General features: G+C 61.0%; 1 protein-coding gene across 4 annotated transcripts in view; it reads left to right on the top strand.

Moving 5' to 3' along the window:
- The first annotated feature begins 2,487 nt into the window (after positions 1–2,487).
- PKNOX1 (PBX/knotted 1 homeobox 1) overlaps positions 2,488–22,268 on the top strand; it is a 138,546-nt gene continuing 118,765 nt past the window's right edge. For 2 of the 4 annotated variants that reach the window (XM_062204715.1, XM_062204699.1), the window contains exon 1: positions 2,508–2,588. Coding sequence is in view for 1 of the 4 variants with exons in the window: in XM_062204722.1 (XP_062060706.1) it covers positions 2,571–2,588 (18 nt within the window). In the remaining 3 variants the exon portion in view is untranslated. Of the gene's footprint in view, positions 2,589–22,268 lie in introns of all 4 variants that reach the window. The other 2 variants (XM_062204722.1, XM_062204706.1) reach the window with 2 other exon arrangements.

The following is a 22,268-nucleotide window of genomic DNA, read 5'->3' as shown; positions in this document are numbered from 1 at the left end:
TGTGTGTGGGGGGCCCAGCCTGCCCCTCTAGGACAGACAGGTGGGGTGTGTGTGTGGGGGGGCCCAGCCTGCCCCTCACTCTAGGACAGACAGGTGTGGGGTGTGGGGGCCCAGCCTGCCCCTCACTCTAGGACAGACAGGTGGGGGGGTGTGGGGGCCCAGCCTGCCCCTCACTCTAGGACAGACAGGTGGGGGGGTGTGGGGGCCCAGCCTGCCCCTCACTCTAGGACAGACAGGTGGGGGGGTGTGGGGGCCCAGCCTGCCCCTCACTCTAGGACAGACAGGTGGGGGGGTGTGGGGGCCCAGCCTGGCCCTCACTCTAGGACGGGGTGTGGGGGCCCAGCCTGCCCCTCACTCTAGGACAGACAGGTGGGGGGGTGTGGGGGCCCAGCCTGCCCCTCACTCTAGGACAGACAGGTGGGGGGGTGTGGGGGCCCAGCCTGCCCCTCACTCTAGGACAGACAGGTGGGGGGGTGTGGGGGCCCAGCCTGCCCCTCACTCTAGGACGGGGTGTGGGGGCCCAGCCTGCCCCTCACTCTAGGACAGACAGGTGGGGGGGTGTGGGGGCCCAGCCTGGCCCTCACTCTAGGACGGGGTGTGGGGGCCCAGCCTGCCCCTCACTCTAGGACAGACAGGTGGGGGGGTGTGGGGGCCCAGCCTGCCCCTCACTCTAGGACAGACAGGTGGGGGGGTGTGGGGGCCCAGCCTGCCCCTCACTCTAGGACAGACAGGTGGGGGGGTGTGGGGGCCCAGCCTGCCCCTCACTCTAGGACAGACAGGTGGGGGGGTGTGGGGGCCCAGCCTGGCCCTCACTCTAGGACGGGGTGTGGGGGCCCAGCCTGCCCCTCACTCTAGGACAGACAGGTGGGGGGGGTGTGGGGGCCCAGCCTGCCCCTCACTCTAGGACAGACAGGTGGGGGGGTGTGGGGGCCCAGCCTGCCCCTCACTCTAGGACAGACAGGTGGGGGGGTGTGGGGGCCCAGCCTGCCCCTCACTCTAGGACAGACAGGTGGGGTGTGGGGGCTCAGCCTGGCCCTCACTCTAGGACAGACAGGTGGGGTGTGGGGGCCCAGCCTGGCCCTCACTCTAGGACAGACAAGGGGGGGGGTGTGGGGGCCCAGCCTGCCCCTCACTCTAGGACGGGGTGTGGGGGCCCAGCCTGCCCCTCACTCTAGGACAGACAGGTGGGGTGTGGGGGCCCAGCCTGCCCCTCACTCTAGGACAGACAGGTGGGGGGTGTGGGGGCCCAGCCTGCCCCTCACTCTAGGACAGACAGGTGGGGGGTGTGGGGGGGGGCCCAGCCTGCCCCTCACTCTAGGACAGACAGGTGGGGTGTGGGGGGGCCCAGCCTGCCCCTCACTCTAGGACACGGGGGCCCAGCCTGCCCCTCCACTTCGTGGCCCCAGCAAACCCTGGCCTTCCTGTGCCCGCTGGTTGGGAAGCAGATGAGCGCGGCCAGGGCTGCCCCGGGCTGTCACCCTCTGCCCCTCAGCCCGGACATTCGAAGCGACTTTTGAGCAAGGCCCCCTGTGCCTCCGCCCTCCAAACCCCGCAGCGGGCTTGCGCCCTGGGCTGTACGTGCGCCTCAGTGTTCTGCCCAGGCGAGGGTCTCGCGGGACCCCCGCCCACGCAGTTCCACACAGCGCGGGTCCTAGGGCTCCCAGGTGGGCCCTGAAGACTTGGTGCGACCCTCGGCGGACCTACCCCGGGAGGCTGCGTGGGGGCCGTGTGCCCAGGGTGCCGTCCTGCACCTGGGGGAGGTGCCACCGGGGGCACAGGTGTTCCGCCCAGACCCCAAGCACAGACCACACCTGGAGACAGGCTCACTTTCCGGGAAGGCACGACGGGCGGGGCGGAGGCCGGCCCGCAGCACCCGCGTCCGCCGGAGCGGACAGCAGGACCACCGCGTTGGAACCCGCGCACTGCGGGGAGCCGGCGCCCGGTGTGGCTGTAGCGCACGTGCACAACCACCGCGAAGGCCCTGCCGGCGCCCAGCCGGGCCTGCGAGCCCCGGGGGCAAGGCGGAGGGGCTGCCGCGGGCCTGCGCCCAACGCGGGCGTGGCATATTTACGGGAATTCGGCGCCAAGACGCCCCGTATGGGGGCTGTTCTAATGGTACAGCCCGCCGCCCCCGCCGGACCACGGCAGATGGTTTCGACCGGCTTCGCAAACCTCTCCCCGGTCGCCGAGCGCGCGGAGGGGGCGTGGCGAGCGCGCCAGACCACGCCCCTCGATGCATAGTCATAAGGCATCTGGGGCCGCCTTCCGGGCGGGGCAGGCCGCTCTCGTGCCCGGGCGCGGCGGGCTGGGGGCGGGGCCGGCCGCCGCCCGGCCCCCGGCCTCGCTCTCCGCCCCCGGCGCGCAGGCCCCGCCCCGCGCCCGCCGCCGCGCACGCGGGGCGGGGCCCTCCGCGGCAGGCCCCGCCCCCTCCCTGAATATTGATGCGGCGCGCGTCGGCGTCGCCCTCCTCCCATTGAGCGAGGCTGTGTCGCGTGGCCCAGCGTCGGCGTGACGGTTGGACGCGGGCGCGGCACTGCGGGTCCCGATTGCTGCAGCCGCTTGTCAGTGTGATGAAGATTGGCACCCAGGTAAGCTGTCACTCAAGCGCTCCGCCGCCGCCGCCGCCGCTCTCGCCGCCGCCGTCCCTATCAATCACACCGGCCCGCGGCCGCCGCCCGCCGCTGCCGCTGCCGCGGGGGCCCGCACCGGCGCCGCCGAGGGGCAGGGGGCGGGAGGGGAGCCGCGGGGCAGGGGGCGCCGTGCGGCGGCCGCGGGCACGCGCCCGGCTTGTTCTGTGCGGGCTGAGGGACGCGGAAATTTCTGGAAGGCGCCGCGGCCGCCGCGCCGGGCCCGCTCGGGGCGCGCGCTCCCAACCGTCCCTGTCGGGGAGCGGCGCGCGGGCCTGCGCGGGCGGGGGCGGGGGGCGCGCGGGGGCGCGCGCGGGCGGGGCCGGCGGGGGCGCGCGGGCGGGGCCGGCGGGGCGCGCGCGGGCGGGCGGGCCGGGCCGGGGGCGCTGGGCGGGCGGGAAGATGGCGGCTCCGCGGGGCGCGGGGCTCCTCAGAGCCGGGCGAGGGCTCGGCCGTGGGGTCCTTTGTGAGGCGCCTCGCGCGCCGGCGGGCCCCCTCGCGGGGCGGACACGCGGGGCGGGGGCGGGGGCGGGCGTTTCCGTCCCTCCGGCCTGGGTGACGGTCCGGCCGGCGCGGGGGTCTCCTGCGGCTGAGGGGGCCGGGCCGCGGAGCAGGTGCGGGCCGGGCGGGGTCGCAGCTGTCACGCGCAGGGAGCCGCTCCGGGGATGCGGGTGCGGCCCGTCGCGGCCTCCGCGGGGCGGCAGGTGCACGGCGCGAGCTGACCTGGCCCGGACCGGTGCCGCGGCGACACGTGTGTCGCGATGTCGTCCCTGTGCGGAGCTGTCGGGGACAGAGGCCGGGCCCGCCCGCGCCTCAAAGATGCCACTTCCTGCTGTGTCTGGAAAGTTCGCCCAGAGGCATTGGACGTCGCCACACGCGTGCTGTGCCCTGCGGCCCGGGGAAGGGACGGGCCACTTCCGGCCGCGCTCCTCTGGGGTCTGGGGCTCCTTGAGAAGCGTGGGAGCGGAGGGCGGCCTGGGGCGCCCGAGTCCGTCGTCGCCCGTGTGCCCGGCCCTCCACACTCCGGCCTGGGGCGCCGTCGCCCGTGTGCCCCGGCCCTTGCACACTCCGGCCTGGGGCGCCGTCGCCTGTGTGCCCAACCCTCGCACCCTCCCGGCCTGGGGCGCCCGAGTCCGTCGTCGCCCGTGTGCCCGGCCCTCCACACTCCGGCCTGGGGCGCCGTCCGTCGCCCGTGTGTCCTGGCCCTCGCCCGCTCCCGGCCTGGGGCTCCGTCGTCACCCGTGTGCCCCGGCCCTCGCCCGCTCCCGGCCTGGGGCTCCGTCGTCACCCGTGTGCCCCGGCCCTCGCACCCTCCCGGCCTGGGGCGCCGTCGTCGCCCGTGTGCCCCGGCCCTCGCACCCTCCTGGCCTGGGGCGCCGTCGTCACCCGTGTGCCCAGCCCTCGCCCGCTCCGGCCTGGGGCGTCGTCGTCGCCCGTGTGTCCTGGCCCTCGCACACTCCCGCCTGGGGCTCCGTCGTCGCCCGTGTGTCCCGGCCCTCGCACACTCCCGCCTGGGGCGCCGTCGGTCGTCCGTGTGCCCCGGCTCTCGCACACTCCCGCCTGGGGCGCCGTCGTCCGTGTGCCCCGGCTCTCGCACACTCCCGCCTGGGGCGCCGTCGCCCGTGTGCCCCGGCCCTCGCACACTCTCGCCTGGGGCGCCGTCGTCCGTGTGCCCCAGCCCGCTGTTGCTGGCCAGCTGTGGTCAGCTGTGTGGGTCAGGTTCTCGGGAGGCTGGCTGACTGCAGCACGGGGATGGAGGACCGTGGAGGGAGAACGGGAACCCAGTGGGATCCCCGGGGCCTGCGCGAGTGGGACTGCGGCTTGGGCTCCGGCGGGCCCACCGCGCTCCTGCCCCTTCCAGCGCACACCTGGAGCAGGCGCGGCTTTGCCATCTGTGCGGCCCCTTTCGGCAGGGCTGTGGCTGAGGTTGGGTGGCTCAGGGGCCATGCATGGGTCGGTGCTGGGGTTGCAGATTCTGGAAGGATCTGGTCAGGCGTGTGTGGAATGACGTCCTCGTGTGGGCCTGGTGAGCTCCCAGGATGCTGTGTTGTGTGTTGCTAAGCCATTTTAGGAAAGTTTACATTTTTTACATGGAAAAAAAGTGGGAACACAACTTCACAGGGAAGAGAGATGTAACAAAAATTAAATTTCTGGACTTCACCTTCCTCTGGATTCAGTTTCCAGGCTTCACTGTGAAGCGTGGGTAGTGTAAAGTGTGTCGCTTATTTGAAAGGCAGCGTTCCGAGCGTCTTCCGTCTGCTGGGTCACTCCCCAGATGGCCACGACGGCCGAGCTGGGCCAGGCCCAGGCCAGGGCTCCATCTGGGTCTGGGGGCCAAAGTTCACCCTCGGATGCTGTCCCAGGCGCGCTGGCGGGAGCTGGATCCCTGTGGGATGCCGGCACTGCAGGTCCGCCTGCTGGGGCCCCCGTAACCTCGCAGGTGCACCGTTCGTCGGCAGTTAGTTCATTCCTGTTGTCCGGCCACCGCCTCTGCACCCTGAGAGACTGGAGCTGACTGGCGTTTCCCCCCTGCAGTGTGTGTGCGTGGACGCGGCTCCTCCAGGGACCTCCCGTCAGCGCCGTCACACGGCAGCTGGGCGGTGTTCCGCCGTGGTGTGGCACGTGCCGGGATTTCTTAAGGCTGAGCATCCCGTTGTGTGCGTGTCACGTCTGTTTCCGTTCATCTTGGCTGTTGCGACGCCGCCGTGGCAGCGTGAGTTGTTACGTGGCTTTGGTTTACACCCACTGTCACTGCGCGTCTGAGGGGTCTGTGGCGTCACGGTGGCTGTTTGCACACACGCAGTTCAGCTGTTTTGTGTGTGTTTAGTAGGCGTTGTACGTATGTTTCGTATTTTACAGAGCCCACACAGGTTTGTGTAGGTCTTGGCCTTGGCCGTTTTGCCATCTGAGAGCCGGCCCTTCCTGGCCAGCTCTGGGGAGACCCTGGCCCCCAGGGGTCAGGGCCTCTGTTCATCAGGTGTGTTCACTGAGCCCTGACGACGCGTGTGCTGTGGGAGTCTGCATGACGACGCGTGTGCTGTGGGGGTCTGCGTGGTGATGTGTGTGCTGTGGGGGTCTGCGTGATGACGCGTGTGCTGTGGGGGTCTGCGTGATGATGCGTGTGTTGTGGGCGTCTGCGTGGTGATGTGTGTGCTGTGGGGGTCTGTGTGATGACGCGTGTGCTGTGGGCGTCTGCGTGATGACGCATGTGCTGTGGGGGTCTGTGTGGTGATGTGTGTGCTGTGGGGGTCTGCGTGATGACGCGTGTGCTGTGGGCATCTGACAACGTGTGTGCTGTGGGGGTCTGTGTGGTGATGTGAGTGCTGTGGGCGTCTGCGTGATGACGCGTGTGCTGTGGGGGTCTGTGTGGTGATGTGTGTGCTGTGGGGGTCTGCGTGACAACACGTGTGCTGTGTGGGTCTGCGTGACGACGCGTGTGCTGTGGGCGTCTGTGTGGTGATGTGTGTGCTGTGGGCGTCTGTGTGATGATGTGTGTGCTGTGGGCGTCTGTGTGACGACGCGTGTGCTGTGGGGGTCTGTGTGATGATGCGTGTGCTGTGGGGGGTCTGTGTGATGATGTGTGTGCTGTGGGGGTCTGCGTGACGACGCGTGTGCTGTGGGCGTCTGTGTGATGATGTGTGTGCTGTGGGCGTCTGTGTGACGATGCGTGTGCTGTGGGGGTCTGTGTGATGATGCGTGTGCTGTGGGGGTCTGTGTGGTGATGTGTGTGCTGTGGGGGTCTGCGTGACGACGCGTGGGCTGTGGGGGTCTGCGTGACGACGCGTGTGCTGTGGGGGTCTGTGGTGATGTGTGTGCTGTGGGGGTCTGCGAGACGACGCGTGTGCTGTGGGGGTCTGTGTGGTGATGCGTGTGCTGTGGGCGTCTGTGTGACGACGCGTGTGCTGTGGGCGTCTGTGTGACGACGCGTGTGTTGTGGGCGTCTGGTGATGTGTGTGCTGTGGGGGGTCTGTGTGATGATGTGTGTGCTGTGGGGGTCTGCGTGACGACACGTGTGCTGTGGGCGTCTGTGTGATGATGTGTGTGCTGTGGGCGTCTGCGTGATGACGCGTATGCTGTGGGGGTCTGTGTGGTGATGTGTGTGCTGTGGGGGTCTGTGTGATGATGTGTGTGCTGTGGGGGTCTGCGTGACGACGCATGTGCTGTGGGCGTCTGCGTGACGACGCGTGTGCTGTGGGGGTCTGTGTGACGACGCGTGTGCTGTGGGCGTCTGTGTGGCGATGCGTGTGCTGTGGGGGTCTGCGTGACGATGCGTGTGCTGTGGGGGTCTGCGTGACGACGCGTGTGCTGTGGGCGTCTGTGACGACGCGTGTGCTATTGGCGTCTGCGTGACGACGTGTGGGCTGTGGGTATCTGCGTGACGACGCGTGTGCTGTGGGCGTCTGTGTGGCGATGCGTGTGCTGTGGGGGTCTGCGTGACGATGCGTGTGCTGTGGGGGTCTGTGTGACGACGCGTGTGCTGTGGGCGTCTGTGTGCCGCGCAGTCCCGCTCTGAGGAGCGCACTCTGAAGCCACCAGAGTGCCTTTGTTTAGATTTGCTTGGCCTTTTGCGAACAAGCGGACTTTGGCTTGGAAATGCTACTTTGTTTTTGGGTTGGAAATAGTTGGGTTTTTGCACGGAATTCAGTGGCTGTGACGTTACTTGCACATTAAACGTGGGGTGGCGTCTGCACACCTTGTGACGAGCGTTCTCAGAGTGAGCTCGTCTCTGGGCGGGGGACAGATGGCCGCGGGCTGCGGGCCTCGAGTGCCGTCGCCCCGTGTCCCACACGGGTGAGCACTGGCTGAAGTAGCTGTGTGTGAGCCGCCCAGGACGCCGCCCAGGCGCCGTCTGCTGAACACAGAGTGTTGACCTTTTTTCCCAACACTGCGACGGCTTTTGTGGATTTGTTGATTGCTTGGTGTGGGAAGGGGACACCCACTGCGTGCTTAGAGAATGGTCGGTGAGAAAGGAAACTGTGGCGTGGCTTCTGCCCTGGGCCCCTGCTCGGAGCCCTGCCCTGGAACCGTCGCTTAGTTAACGCAGGCTCGCTCCCTGCGGGTCCCAGAGCTGGGGTCAGGCCAGCGTCGCCCCATTTCTGTGGGGCCTCGGCAGCTGCTGTACCTGGTACACAGAGCTCTCTGCTGGTGTGGCAGCTGCACAGGGGCCGGCTGCTTGTGAGTGGCTTGCAGTGCCGTGCAGAGACACTGTCATGAAATGGAGTGCACTCTATACGGGTTAAAATAAGTGTAGGTAAAAGCAGGGGATGGGCATTTAGCCTTAGAGGGGCGGCGCTGTGGCGCAGTAAGCTGTCCCCGCCTGTGGTGCCGGCAAACCATATGGGCACTGGTTTGTATCCCAGCTGTTCCTCTTTCAATCCAGCGCTTTGCTATGGCCTGGGAAGACAGTGAAAGATGGCCCAATGGGCGCTGTGGCACAGCCGGTAAAGCTGCTGCCTGCAGCGCCAGTATCTCATAGGGGCGCGGGTTTGAGTCCCAGCTCCACTTTTTATCCAGCTTTCTGCTGTGGCCTGGGAAAGCAGTAGAAGATGGCCCAGGTCCTTGGGACCCTGCACCTGCATGGGAGACTTGGGAGAAGTGCCTGGTTCCTGGCTTCGGATCGGCCCAGCTCCAGCCATTGGGGCCAGTTGGGGAGTGAACCAGCAGATGGAGGACCTCTCTCTCTGTCTCTCTTTCTAACTCTGACTCTCAAATAAATAAAAATCTTAAAAAAAAAAAAAAGGTACCTGTGTCCCCTGTCAGTAACCAGGGTTGGTCCGGCTCTGGCTCCTGCCCCCACTGGGAGGCAGTGGTAGTGCTGACTCCAGTAATTCAGTCCCTGCCACCAGCCTGGGGGCCTGGATTGGGTTCCCTGCTGTTGCAGGCATTTGGGGAGTGAGCGCTCTGTCACTCTTGTTTCTTTCTGCCTCTCAAATACATAAAGTAGTCTATGTTTTAAAGAAGAAATTAAAAAATTATTTACTTATTTGAAGGATAGTTACAGAGAGAGAGGTCTTCCATCCGCTGGTTCACTCCCCAGATGGCTGCAACGGCTGGAGCTGCGCTGATCCGAAGCCTTCCTCCAGGCCTCCCTTGGAGGGGAGCCAGCCCAAGCACTTGAGCCATCATCTACTGCTTTCCCAGGCGCATTAGCAGGGAGCTGGATCGGAAGTGCAGCAGCTGGGACTCGAACTGGTACCCGTATGGTACCCGCTGCACCACCGCACCAGCCCCAGTTTGTTAAGGTTTTTAAAGAATTGTATATAGCAGGGCCGGCGCCGTGGCTCAACAGGCTAATCCTCCGCCTTGCGGCGCTGGCACCCTGGGTTCTAGTCCCGGTCGGGGCACCAGATTCTGTCCCGGTTGCCCCTCTTCCAGGCCAGCTCTCTGCTGTGGCCCGGGAGTGCAGTGGAGGATGGCCCAAGTGCTTGGGCCCTGCACCCCATGGGAGACCAGGAGAAGCCCCTGGCTCCTGCCTTCAGATCAGTGCAATGCGCCAGCCGCAGCGCGCCGGCTGCGGCGGCCATTGGAGGGTGAACCAATGGCAAAGGAAGACCTTTCTCTCTGTCTCTCTCCCTCACTGTCCACTCTGCCTGTCAAAAAAATAAAAATAAAAAAAGATTTACTTATTAAAAAAAAATTTGTATATAGCATGTCGCTTTGGACGGCTACACTTTAAGCCAGGGGTTGGTGACCTACAGGCCTATGGGCCAAATCCCACTGCGACCTGAGTTTCACTGTCCTGTGGAAGAAGAGTTTGCTGGCCTTCCCCGCCCCAGTTCCTGACGGACAGTGCCCGCTGCAGTGGATCATCAGCACACTGAATGGATCGAGGAGCCCGGCCGGGGGAAGTGGGCGGGCCGAGTGGGCAGTGGGTACGATGTCTCCCTCAGTGGATTCTTCCTGGGCTGTGGTCAGCGTGTGAAGTCATCCATGTAAAAACAGCCATGAGAAATAACTCTGTCATCGTTAGACTCACACAGGGCTGCGTGTGACTAAGTGCCGAGAGACTAACCCCAGAATCTGCTGTAGTGGCCGGTTCCTGTCGGTGCCGGGAAACCCTGCGCGGAGGGCCAGGCTGTTCCCTGTGGGCTCGTGGGGTCCACCGAGGCCCCCGAGGCTGCTGGGAAAGCCCAGAGGGCTCCTTGGGGCTGGCTCAGGGCTGGGTGTGAGTGGTTGGTGGAGGGGAGGCCGGGGCCGGTGGTCAGCGTCCCAGACCTGGGGGATGGGGAGGGAGAGTTGGGGGAGGGCCTCCCTCAGGGTCTTCGGCCTCTTGGGGCTTCTTTCTTTCTGGAATGCACGACGTCCGTGTTTCTTCTGCCAGCGGGTTTAAGGAGGCCCTAAGGAAGCCGGTCTCTCTCCTGCGAGCGCTCGCCCGCGGGGGCCTTCCAGCCAGCCTGCTGGGGGCTGCTTCTCTTTGAGTTTCAGTCCAGTGTATCCTGAGAATGGAGTCTGCGGCTGTTTTAAACGAAAATGTGTCTGTCGTTCCCAAAAATCCTCTCTTTAAAGCTGTCTGAGAGGCAGAGAGAATCTCTCCGCTGGTCCACTGCTCAGGTGCCTCCGTGGCCAGAGCTGGGCCAGGCTGACGCCGGGATCAGAACACGTGGGTGGCTTGAATCGGCACCTGCCCCTCGCAGAGTCTGAGCTGGAAGGAAACAAAGGGGAGCCGGAGCCGGGGCGCAGGCCTCAGGCCTCGGACACGGGTGTGGGCGTCTAACTGGCCTCTTCCTACACCCCGGTAATCAATGTTCTCCTTGTGGAATTTTCTTAGACAAGGAGAATTCAGAAAGTCTGAGGGAAATGGAATTAGAAGGTGGGCTTGTTAGGCGTAGAACTGTGACAGCGATGCCTGGTGTTTTCCTAAAACACCTTCCCCATGAGCTTCCAGAGGGCAGGTGATGGCTGAAGCGATGGGGCTCCTGCCAGCGACACGGGAGGCCTGGGTTGTGCTCCTGGCTCCGGCCTGGCCCGGCCCGGCCCGGCCCAACCCTGGAGTGAACCAGCAGGTGGGAAACCTGTCTTTTTCTTCCTCTCTGCCTTTCAAATCAAACACATTTTTAGAATTATGATAAAATGTGGCCTTCAGATACCCTGAGATTTTTCTGAAGATCTAAACCCTGTTTCTGAGGTGACCGCAGGCTGTGTGCGTCGTGAGCGCCAAGTGGACGAGGGTGTAGGACATTTCTGCCTCACAGCCCAGAGCCCCACCTAGGGGCAGGGGGCGTGCTTTTGTGTTGATTGACATTAGAGATTGTCACAGGAACCAGTTGGCGTGGGTGTCGTGTGCGTCTCCACGGGGTAACTGAAGAAAGGGTGTGGAGCTCCCTGCTGTGGCCTGGGAAAGCAGTGGAAGATGGCCACGTCCTTGGGCCCCTGCACCCACGTGGGAGACCTGGAAGAAGCTCCTGGCTCCTGGCTTCGGATCAGCGCAGCTCCGGCCGTTGCAGCCATCTGGGGGGTGAACCAGTGGATGGAAGACCTCTCTCTCTGTCTCTACCTCTCTCTGTAACTCTGTCTCTCAAATAAATAAAAATAAATCTTAAAAAAAAAGAAAGGGTGTGGGGAGGACGGTTCTGTGGTGTAGCTGGACAAGCCGCTGTCGGGACGCTGGCGTCCCAAATGGGTGCCAGTTCCAGTCCCGGCTGCTCACTTCCAGTCCAACTCTCTGCTGTGGCCTGGGAAAGCAGCTGAAGGTGGCCCAAGTGCTTGGGCCCTGCACCCGCGTGGGAGACCCAGAAGAAGCTCCTGGCTTCAGCCTGGCCCAGCCCTGGCCGTTGCGGCCATTCGTGGGGTGAACCTCTGGATGGAAGATCTCTCTCTCTCTCTCTGTGTAACTCTGTCTTTCAAATAAACAAAAAAAAAAAATTTTTTTTTAAAAGGATATGGGGTACATAGAGCTCCTAGTGCACCAGAGAGGAGAGATGGAACAAAGAACAGTACAGTCGTTTCCACAGAGGGAGCTAAGGAAAAAGCAAGAACCAGAGCAGCTGGTTTAAATGGTGAGCCACAGTTAACGCAGGGCTGTCTCTCCCGGGCGGGGACTCCAGACACCCAGCTGAGTGCTTGCTTGTGTAGGTGAGAGACGGGGCGGGGAGGGCACGAAGAGGTGCATCGCCCAGACAGCCCGAGACGAGGGTGTGCATCGCCATGCTGGCAGCCCACACAGCCCGAGGTGAAGCAGAGGGAAGGAGAGGCAGCCGTGCCGGTTCACTTCCTAAATGCCGCGTGGCCTGGCCCAGGTCTCTGTGCGAGGCAGAACCCTCACCTGCTGCCGCCAGGGTCCCCATTAGCTGGGAGCGGAGCTGGGCTCAGGCCTGGTTGCTCTGATGGTGGATGCTGGCATCCAAACTGAGGTCTTAACTACTAGGCTGAACAGCGCTCCAGCGGGGTGCAGAGCTGGGCCTGGGTCTTCCGTTTGTGTGGCAGGAGTCCGAGCACTTGGGCCGTCCTCTGCTGCCTTCCCAGGGACGGGAGCTGGGTCAGCCGCAGAGCAGCTGGGGCATGAACTGGCGCTGTGACATGGAGTGCAGTGTCGCAGCCGGAGCTTCACCTGCCGTACCGTGCTGGCCCCCGTCCACAAATTGACTGAAGCCCCTTGTGTGTTGGGGTGTGCAGGAAACGCCCAAGTTTCCAAAAGTCGATCCCTTAGGCCAGAATCACCGACCACAGTGATTCGACCGTGGAAGAACGTCGGAGTGAGGGGGAGCGAGGAGTGGCCACCTTGAAGTTTTCTGCTTGTGCCTGGAATTCTTAAGCCCCTGCTGTATACCTCCAGGATCAGACAGGTCAGCGGCTGTTCCGACTGTGGAGCTGAACAACAGCAAGAGAGGTGCGGCTCTGACCCGAGGCACCCGCGTGCGTAGCCTCAAGTGCACCTGCTGGGGAACAAGAAGTTAGGCTAGAAAAACAGAATCAACCTGAAGAAAATAGAGCCAGGTGTGATTTTTCTTCTGGTAATTCTGGTTAAGAAGAAACGAAAGTAGGGCTTTTAAAAATTTCTTGGAGGCCGGCGCCGCGGCTCACTAGGCTAATCCTCCGCCTTGCGGCGCCGGCACACCGGGTTCTAGTCCCGGTCGGGGCACCGATCCTGTCCCGGTTGCCCCTCTTCCAGGCCAGCTCTCTGCTGTGGCCAGGGAGTGCAGTGGAGGATGGCCCAAGTGCTTGGGCCCTGCACCCCATGGGAGACCAGGAGAAGCACCTGGCTCCTGCCATCGGAACAGCGCGGTGCGCCGGCCGCAGCGCGCTACCGCGGCGGCCATTGGAGGGTGAACCAACGGCAAAAGGAAGACCTTTCTCTCTGTCTCTCTCTCTCACTATCCACTCTGCCTGTCAAAAAAAAAAAAAATTAAAAAAAAAAAAATTTCTTGGAGAGGGAGAGACACAGGAGGACTGTTGGGGCCTCTCTGTCCCCCAGTGTGGCTGCGTTGAAACTGGAGCCAGACCCTCAATCCAGTTCTCACACGGGTGGCAGGGGCCCAGCTGTTGGGCTGTGGTCCCTGCCTCCTGGGGTGCTCGCTGGCAGTGAGCTGCTGGTGTCCAGAGCTGGGTATCCGGACACCAGCATGTGGGCTCTGGACGTTTCAACAGCTGGGCTGGAGTCCACCCTGAGAAGAAAGTACGTCTGAAAAGCTGTGTGACCTCACGGGCGAAGATTCTGCAGCGGGAACTCTGTGCAGCGAGATGGCGATGCGTTGAAGGGGCTCCAAGTGGAAGACACGAGTGGCCAGAGGTGGCCTTTGAGGTGGGAGTCCTGTGCTTTAGTCCAGAAACTTTAGACAGAAGTGGGGTGGTGATGAAAGTTGTCTGTCCTTGCAAAGGCCCCAGGCCCGCGGGGGTGAGTCAGTGGGTCAGTGAGCTCCTGCTGTGGACCAGACGCTGTGAGGGTGGCTCCCGGGCCAGCAGCGAGCGAGAACCGAGGGCTCCCGCCTGCCGGGAGGGGGCAGAGGAAACCCTCAGAGACCTCACAGTAAGTGGGCAGCAGGGGTAAGGACTGCAGATGTCCGCACGTTAGCCGTCCGCTGAGAGGAACACGGTGACGGTGGGCACTAGGTACAGCAGTGGAGGTGGGGGCCTGGGAGGGACGGAGGAGAAGGCCACGCCCATCATGGCCAGCGACACTGGCTGTGTGGAGAGCCAGGGTCTGTGTCTGGCCCTGCAGGGCTTGAGCGGGCTCCTCCTGGTCAGATTGAGGTTTCTAGAAGCTCTCTAGACTGGGAAGCCTGCCGTGTCCATGGCACAGCGCTGTCAGATAGCCATGGTCAGTCTGCACAGCACATGTGCTGCTTTGCGCAGGAGTGCAGGCCACGTCCAGCGTGCTGTAGCCGGGGGACACGGCTCAGGCCAGCTTGCGGGGTGGGGCCTGCTGTCTAAGGAGGGCTTGGGACCAGCGCCTGTGGTGATACAAGGGTCAGGCTGCCCCTTGGGACACCCACATTGCACTTCAGAGTCCTGCTCCTCCACTCCTGGTCCAGCTTCCTGGAAGTGCAAGCTGAGAGGCCGTGGATGACGGCTCAAGTGCTTGGGCCCCACCACGGTGGAGTTCCAGACTCCGGGCTCCAGCCCGCCCAGCCCAGGCTGTGGTGGATGTTCAGGGAGTGAGCCAGCGGGTAGATCTCCATCTCTCATCGTTGCTGTTCCTTTCAAGTAGATAAAAATAAGCATTTAAAAATAAATCTTTAAAAAGGAAGGAAAACCCAAACCTATGGAGGAGGGGGCGGGGCCGGGTTCATACCTTCTGGGGACAAAAGCTTTGTTTTCTTTCTACTCTGTAACAAAACCCAAATTACAGGAAAGGCACCCAGGTTAACTGACCTGAAGCTACGGTGAGGCACTGAGTGGCCAGAGCCTGCGTGGTCAGCGTCCTCACTGTCCCTTCTGTGAGATGGGGGTAGCGTGTCTTGAACCCCCATTAAACCATACAGATGTTGTCATGTAGTTTTAAATTTAAATCTAAATGGGGAAAAGTTGTCTCATAATAGAAAGCAAACTGAGCTGAAAGAACCTGATTAGAAACAGAGTTGGCTTAGGCAGAGAGGAGATACTTGAATGATTTCAGAACAAGTTGGATTGTACATTCTGGTTGGATAAATCCTAAAATCAAGGGACCTACACAAATCCTGCAGTTTTTAGCACTTATATGGTTAGTAATAATGGTTTTTATTCTTTTTAAAAATTTCTTTGAAAGGCAGAGTTAGAGAGATAGGAAGAGACAGAGACAGAAAGAGACATGTACCATCTACTGGTTCACGCCCCAAATGGCCACAACAGTCGGGGCTGGGCCAGCGTGAAGCCAGAAAACTCCATCCAGGTCCCCGCTTGAGTGTGAGGACCCAAGCACCAGGGCCATCTTCTGCTCTCCCGGGCTCCTCGGCAGGGAGAAGGGTAGGAAGTGGAGCAGCCAGGATGTGAACCGGCGCTCCTGTGGGATGTCTCCGCGAGGGCTTGGCCTGCTGTGCCACAACGGCAGTCCCCGTGCTTTCATACTTTTTTTTGTTTGTTTGTTTTTAAAGATTTATTTATTTACTTGAAAGTTAGAGTTACACAGAAGGAGAGGCAGAGAGAGAGAGGTCTTCCATCCGCTGGTTCACTCCCCAGATTACTCCAACGGCAGGAGCTGAGCTGATCTGCAGCCAGGAGCTTCTTCCAGGTCTCCCACGTGGGTGCAGGGGCCCAAGCACTTGGGCCATCTTCTACTGCTTTCCCAGGCCACAGCTGAGAGCTGGACTGGAAGAGGAGCAGCCGGGACTAGAACCAGCGCCCGCATGAGATGCCATCACGGCAGGCGGCGGCCCTACCCGCTGTGCCATAGCACTGGCCCCAATACTTTTGGTCATTAAGTTACTGTCTTAGGAACATGTACAAGTGAAAAATAGAGGGTGGTGCTGTGGCACAGCAGGTTAGAGACCTGGCCTGCAGAGCTGCTACCCCATACAGGGCTCCAGGCGCTGGTTCTAGTCCTGGCTGCTCTACTTCCAATCCAGCACTCTGCTATGGCCTGGGAAAGCAGTGGAAGATGGCCCAAGTGCTTGGGCCCCTGCACCTGTGAGGGAGACCAGAAGAAGCTCCTGGCTCCTGGCTTCGGATCAGCTCAGCTCTGGCCGTTGCAGTCATTTGGGGAGCAGATGGAAGACCTCTCTTGCTCTCTGATTCTGCCTCTTGCTGTAACTCTTTCAAATAAATAAAATAATCTTTAAAAAAAAAATACAAAATTCAGGGCCGGCACTGTGGCGTAGTGGGTAAAGCCACTGCCTGCAGTGCTGTTATCGCATATGGGCGCCGGTTTGAGTCCCGGCTGCTCCACTTCCAGCTCTCTGCTGTGGCCTGGGAAAGCAGTAGAAGATGGCCCAAGTGCTTGGGCCCCTGCACCCACATGGGAAACCCAGAAGAAGCTTTTTGCTTTTTTTTTTTTTTTTTTGGGACAGGCAGAGTGGACAGTGAGAGAGAGAGAGACAGAGAGAAAGGTCTTCCTTTTTGCCGTTGGTTCACCCTCCAATGGCCGCTGTGGCCAGTGCATCACGCTGATCCGAAGCCAGGAGCCAGGTGCTTCTCCTGGTCTCCCATGCGGGTGCAGGGCCCAAGCACTTGGGCCATCCTCCACTGCACTCCCGGGCCATAGCAGAGAGCTGGCCTGGAAGAGGGGCAACCGGGATAGAATCTGGCGCCCCGACCGGGACTAGAACCTAGTGTGCCGGCGCCGCAAGGCGGAGGATTAGCCTGTTAAGCCACGGCGCCGGCCCAGAAGAAGCTTCTGGCTCCTGGCTTTGGATTAGCACAGCTCCAGCCATTGCGGCCAGTTGGGGAGTGAACCAGCAGACTTTTCTCCTTCTCCCCCACTCCCCTCCCCCTCCCCTTCTCTCTCTGTGTGTAACTCTGAGTTTCAAATAAATAAATAAAAATTTTAAAAAAACTACAAAATGGAAACAGTTAAGGGGTAGGTGTTAGAGTGCATCGGGTCCCCACCTCCCCTTCCCTCCCAGCTTCCTGTGGATGCTCCTGGGAGGCAGCAGATGATGGACCAAGGACTTGGGTTCTTGCCACCCCATGGGAGACCCGGATGGAGTTCCTGGCTTCCGGCTTTGGCATGGCCTGGTCCCAGCTGTTGCAGACATTTGGGGAGCAAGCCAGCAGATGGAAGATCTCTCTCTTTCTCTGTCACCCTGCCTTTCAAATCAATCAATCAATCAATCTCTCTTATTTTAAAAGAAATAAATTCCCTATAACCTCATGTTGAATTGGCGATATCAGTATTAATTTGTTTTAAAATAATTTTTATGAGCATGTATTTCCCAGTGCTTTACTAGAAAGGTCTAGAAGCAGCCAGTGAGTAGCAGTGAGCAGACCTCACCGAGCTGTGGGCTGTGAGCGCTGTCCCAGTGTGAGGGATCGGCTGCTTGGACGAATGGCAGAGTGCAGGTTTAGCTCAGCAAATAGACAAAGTGGGGCCGGCGCTGTGGCGCAGTGGGCTAATGCCCTGGCCTGCAGTCTGCATCCCATGTGGGCGCCGGTTTGAGACCCGGCTGCTCCATTTCCAGTCCAGCTCTCTGCTGTGCCCTGGGAAAGCAGTGGAGGATGGTCCAAGTGCTTGGGACCCTACACCCACGTGGGAGTCCTGGAAGAAGCTCCTGGCTCCTGGCTTCGGTTGAGCACAGCTCTAGCAGTTGCGGCCATTTGGGGAGTGAACCAATGGAAGGAAGACCTTTGTCTCTGTCTCTCTGTCTATGATTCTACCTCTCAAATAAAATAAATAAAATCTTTTAAAAAAATTATGATGGGGGCCGGTACTGTGGCTCACTTGGTTAATCCTCCACCTGCAGCGCCAGCATCCCATATGGGCGCCAGTTTGAGACCCGGCTGCTCCACTTCCAGTCCAGCTCTCTGCTGTGGCCTGGGAAAGCAGTAGAAGATGGCCCAAGTGCTGGGCCCTACACCCACGTGGGAGACCTGGAAGAAGCTCCTGGCTCCTGGCTTCAGATCGTTGCAGTGCTGAGCATTGTGGCCAACTGGGGAGTGAACCAGCGGATGGAACCTCTCTCTCTCTCTCTCTCTCTCTCTCACTCTCTCACTCTCTCACTCTCTCACTCTGACTTTCAAATAAATAAATAAATCTTTTTAAAAAAAAAAAAAAACGAAAAAGACAAAGTGAGTCTAGACCATCTCATTCTGCCTGAGAGCAAGAATTACTTGTTTGTTTTGTGGACAATTTTTTTTTAGTTATTTATTTATTATTTGAGAGGCAGAGGCAGGGAGCGAGGTCTTCCATCTGCTGGTTCACTCCCCAAATGGCTGCAATGGCCAAAGCTGCGCTAATCCAGAGACAGGAGCTTCTTCCAGGTCTCCCACGTGGGTGCAGGGGCCCAAGGACCTGGGCCATCTCCACTGCTTTCCCAGGCCACAGCAGAGAACTGGATCGGAAGAGGAGCAGCTGGGTCTCGAGCCGGCGCCCATATGGCGGCTTTACCTCCTGATGCCTCAGGGCTGGCCCTGGTTTTGCTTTTTTTGTTTATTTTTAAGTTTTTAAATAACATTTGTTGTATTCACTTGAAAGGCAGAGAGAGATCTCCCACCACTGGTTCACTCCCCGAAAGCCTGCAACATCAGGGTGGGCCAGGCTGAAGGCAGGAACTGAGGCCAGGTCTCCTACGCGGGGGACAGGGACCCAAGACCTAAACCATCGTTGTTGCCTCCCTGGGTCCACGAAGAGGCTGAGTCCAGCTGGCTGTTGAAGCCAGCCCCCCAGGGGATGCTGGTGTCCTGCCGTTATGTTAATTGCTAGGCTCAGCCCCACCCAGGCAGAGTAGTTTATTAAGAATAGAAATTTATTTGGCTCCTGGTCTTGGACCTGGGGCTGGCAGATGCTTGGCATCCAGTGAGGGCCTTGCTGCACGGGGCGTCACAGAGGTGTGCCGGGTCGGGTCTGTCTGCCCCGTGGCCGCCGTGGAGCCCCAGCCCTCTTGGGGTCGTGTCCTTCTGATCGCCTCCCGAAGACCCCACCTCAAAATGCCATTAATGGGGTTAAGTGTCCAGCACAGGAGCTCCTGGGGACACCTTCAAACCATAGCATTCTGCCTGGAACCCACGATTCCATGTCCCTGTCGCACAGAACACGTTCCTTCCACCCCTAGCTCCAAAGTCAAGCTCCTCCCAGTGTCAGCCCAAACACGGAGTCCAGAGCCTTCTCTGACTCAGCCCCGGGAGACTCGGGCGGATTCGTCACCACGAGGATTCGCTCCAGCTGCGGCCTGTGCAACCAAAACAAATTACGTGCCTGCGGAATGCCGTGGTGGGACGGGCATGGAGCAGACATCCGTGTTCCGGAAGGAGAGATAAGAGTCACAGGCCCCCAGGAAGTCTAGAGACCCGCAGGGAACACAGCAGTGAGGCACAGGCCAGCCGGCCGGTCCGTGCTGTCCATGCTGTCCGTGCTGGCCTGAGCAGCCCTGCCTCCCGGCTTTTAGCACCAGCCCATTCGCCCACCCTCTGGGACTGGAAGCCTCGTGTCCACCGCTCCCCCGGTTCTGTGGGTGTTGTGCTAGGCTGCACCCCCAGGCCGTCTGGATCATGCAGGAATAAGGAGACCCAGGTGGGGGAGTAGGTCATGGCCCGCAGCTCCTGGGTTCTGTGGGCCTGCGTCAGCAGCACCACTTGGACACCCGAGCTTATGTGTGCCCCGGGGTAGAGTTGAGAGCGCTGCACCACAGTGAGGGTGGTCCTGGCCAGTGGGGTTGTGGGGGTGCCCCGAGGGTGGTCCTGGCCAGTGGGGTTCTGAGGGTGCCCCGAGGTGGTCCTGGTCAGTGGGGGTCCTGGGGGTGCCCCGAGGATGGTCCTGGTCAGTGGGGGCTCTGGGGGTGCCCCGAGGGTGGTCCTGGTCAGTGGGGGTTGTGGGGTGCCCCGAGGGTGGTCCTGGTCAGTGGGGGTTGTGGGGTGCCCCGAGGGTGGTCCTGGTCAGTGGGGGTTCTGGGGGTGCCCCGAGGGTGGTCTTGGCCAGTGGGGGTTCTGAGGGTGCCCCGAGGGTGATCCAGTCAGTGGGGGTTCTGGGGGTGCCCCGAGGGTGGTCCTGGCCAGTGGGGGTCCTGGGGGTGGCCCAAGGGTGGTCCTGGTCAGTGGGGGTTCTGGGGGTGCCCCGAGGGTGGTCCTGGCCAGTGGGGTTGTGGGGGTTCCCCAAGGGTGGTCCTGGTCAGTGGGAGTCCTGGGGGTACCTGAGGGTGGTCCTGGCCAGTGGGGGTTGTGGGGATGCCCTGAGGGTGGTCCTGGCCAGTGGGGGTCCTGGGGGTGCCCTGAGGGTGATCCAGTCAGTGGGGGTTGTGGGGGTGCCCCGAGGGTGGTCCTGGCCAGTGGGGTTGTGGGGGTGCCCCAAGGGTGGTCCTGGTCAGTGGGAGTCCTGGGGGTGCCTGAGGGTGGTCCTGGCCAGTGGGGGTCTGGGGGTGGCCCGAGGGTGGTCCTGGTCAGTGGGGGTTCTGGGGGTGGCCCGAGGGTGGTCCTGGTCAGTGGGGGTTCTGGGGGTGCCCTGAGGGTGGTCCTGGCCAGTGGGGGTCCTGGGGGTGCTCTGAGGGTGATCCAGTCAGTGGGGGTTCTGGGGGTGCTCTGACTCGTCCCCCGAAGCCGGTCTGCTCTCCTGGAGCTCTGGCTTAGGGAGCGGGAACAGCTGTGAAGGTCGCTGGAATGCCTGAGGGGTCTCCGTGGCTCTGGTGGTCCTTTCTGTCCTGTGTCCTCAGCGGTGGCTCAGCTGCAACCTCGGTTTCCTTCCCTGAAGATTCCTGGTTCTCTCCCTGCCACCAGGCTGAGAGTTTCCCAGAGCTTTCTGCCGTGTTTCTCTTAAGCCGTCTCATTGCCCTGATTTCACTGTAACAGTTGAAAGTAGCCACGAGGGGCGGGTGTCGTGGTGCAGCAGGTTAAGTGGCCGCTTATGATGCTGGCATCACACGGAGGTGCCAGTCTGGGTCCTGGCTGCTCCACTTCTGGTCCAGCTTCCTGCTACTGTGCCTGTAAGGCAGTGGAAGATGGCCCAAGTGCTTGGGTTCCTGCGCCCACATGAAACCCTGGATGGAGTTCCAGGCTCCTGGCTTGAGCCTGGCCTGCTCTGGCTGCTGTGGGCATTGAGGAGTGAGCCAGGGGATGGGAGGATTGTGGGCACATGCCCCCCCCCCCCCAGTTCTTGCCCTTGTGTGAGATAAGAATTCAAAGTGGTGCACAGGTAATGTGCAGTGTGAGAGCAGGAGTTATTAACAGAGCGGGGACACGTTCACTAAGTATGGGTACCACGGGGAGAGGTGACCCCTAGGAGAGGACCAGAGCAAGAAAAGGGCCCAACGCAGTAGCAGTTCCCTTTGTCGGGGAGGGGGGCGCCCTAATTAGAGATGGAGCAGTAGGTCCCCCCTAATTAGAGATGGAGCAGTAGATCCCCCCTAATTAGAGATGGAGCAGTAGTGGTCCCCCTAGTTAGAGATGGAGCAGTAGGGGTCCCCCTAGTTAGAGATGGAGCAGTAGGGGTTCCCCTAGTTAGAGATGGAGCAGTAGGTCCCCCCTAGTTAGAGATGGAGCAGTAGTGGTCCCCCTAACTAGAGATGGAGCAGTAGGTCCCCCTAATTAGAGATGGAGCAGTAGCGGTCCCCCTAGTTAGAGATGGAGCAGTAGCAGTCCCCCTAGTTAGAGATGGAGCAGTAGCGGTCCCCCTAACTAGAGATGGAGCAGTAGGGGTCCCCCTAGTTAGAGATGGAGCAGTAGGTCCCCCCTAGTTAGAGATGGAGCAGTAATGGTCCCCCTAGTTAGAGATGGAGCAGTAGTGGTCCCCCTAATTAGAGATGGAGCAGTAGGTCCCCCCTAATTAGAGATGGAGCAGTAGATCCCCCCTAATTAGAGATGGAGCAGTAGTGGTCCCCCTAGTTAGAGATGGAGCAGTAGGTCCCCCCTAATTAGAGATGGAGCAGTAGATCCCCCCTAATTAGAGATGGAGCAGTAGATCCCCCCTAATTAGAGATGGAGCAGTAGTGGTCCCCCTAATTAGAGATGGAGCAGTAGTGGTCCCCCTAGTTAGAGATGGAGCAGTAGCGGTCCCCCTAACTAGAGATGGAGCAGTAGGGGTCCCCCTAGTTAGAGATGGAGCAGTAGGTCCCCCTAATTAGAGATGGAGCAGTAGGTCCCCCCTAATTAGAGATGGAGCAGTAGGTCCCCCCTAGTTAGAGATGGAGCAGTAGGTCCCCCTAATTAGAGATGGAGCAGTAGATCCCCCCTAATTAGAGATGGAGCAGTAGGGGTTCCCCTAATTAGAGATGGAGCAGTAGTGGTCCCCCTAGTTAGAGATGGAGCAGTAGGTCCCCCTAATTAGAGATGGAGCAGTAGGGGTCCCCCTAGTTAGAGATGGAGCAGTAGGTCCCCCTAGTTAGAGATGGAGCAGTAGGGGTCCCCCTAGTTAGAGATGGAGCAGTAGGTCCCCCTAGTTAGAGATGGAGCAGTAGGTCCCCCCTAATTAGAGATGGAGCAGTAGATCCCCCCTAATTAGAGATGGAGCAGTAGTGGTCCCCCTAGTTAGAGATGGAGCAGTAGGTCCCCCCTAATTAGAGATGGAGCAGTAGATCCCCCCTAATTAGAGATGGAGCAGTAGGTCCCCCTAGTTAGAGATGGAGCAGTAGTGGTCCCCCTAACTAGAGA

Source organism: Lepus europaeus, chromosome 2 (assembly GCF_033115175.1).
Source record: "Lepus europaeus isolate LE1 chromosome 2, mLepTim1.pri, whole genome shotgun sequence".
NCBI classification, from domain to species: Eukaryota; Metazoa; Chordata; class Mammalia; order Lagomorpha; family Leporidae; genus Lepus; species Lepus europaeus.
The sequence above is the reverse complement of the archived record's forward strand: the minus strand, read 5'-3'. Positions and strand labels throughout refer to the sequence as shown.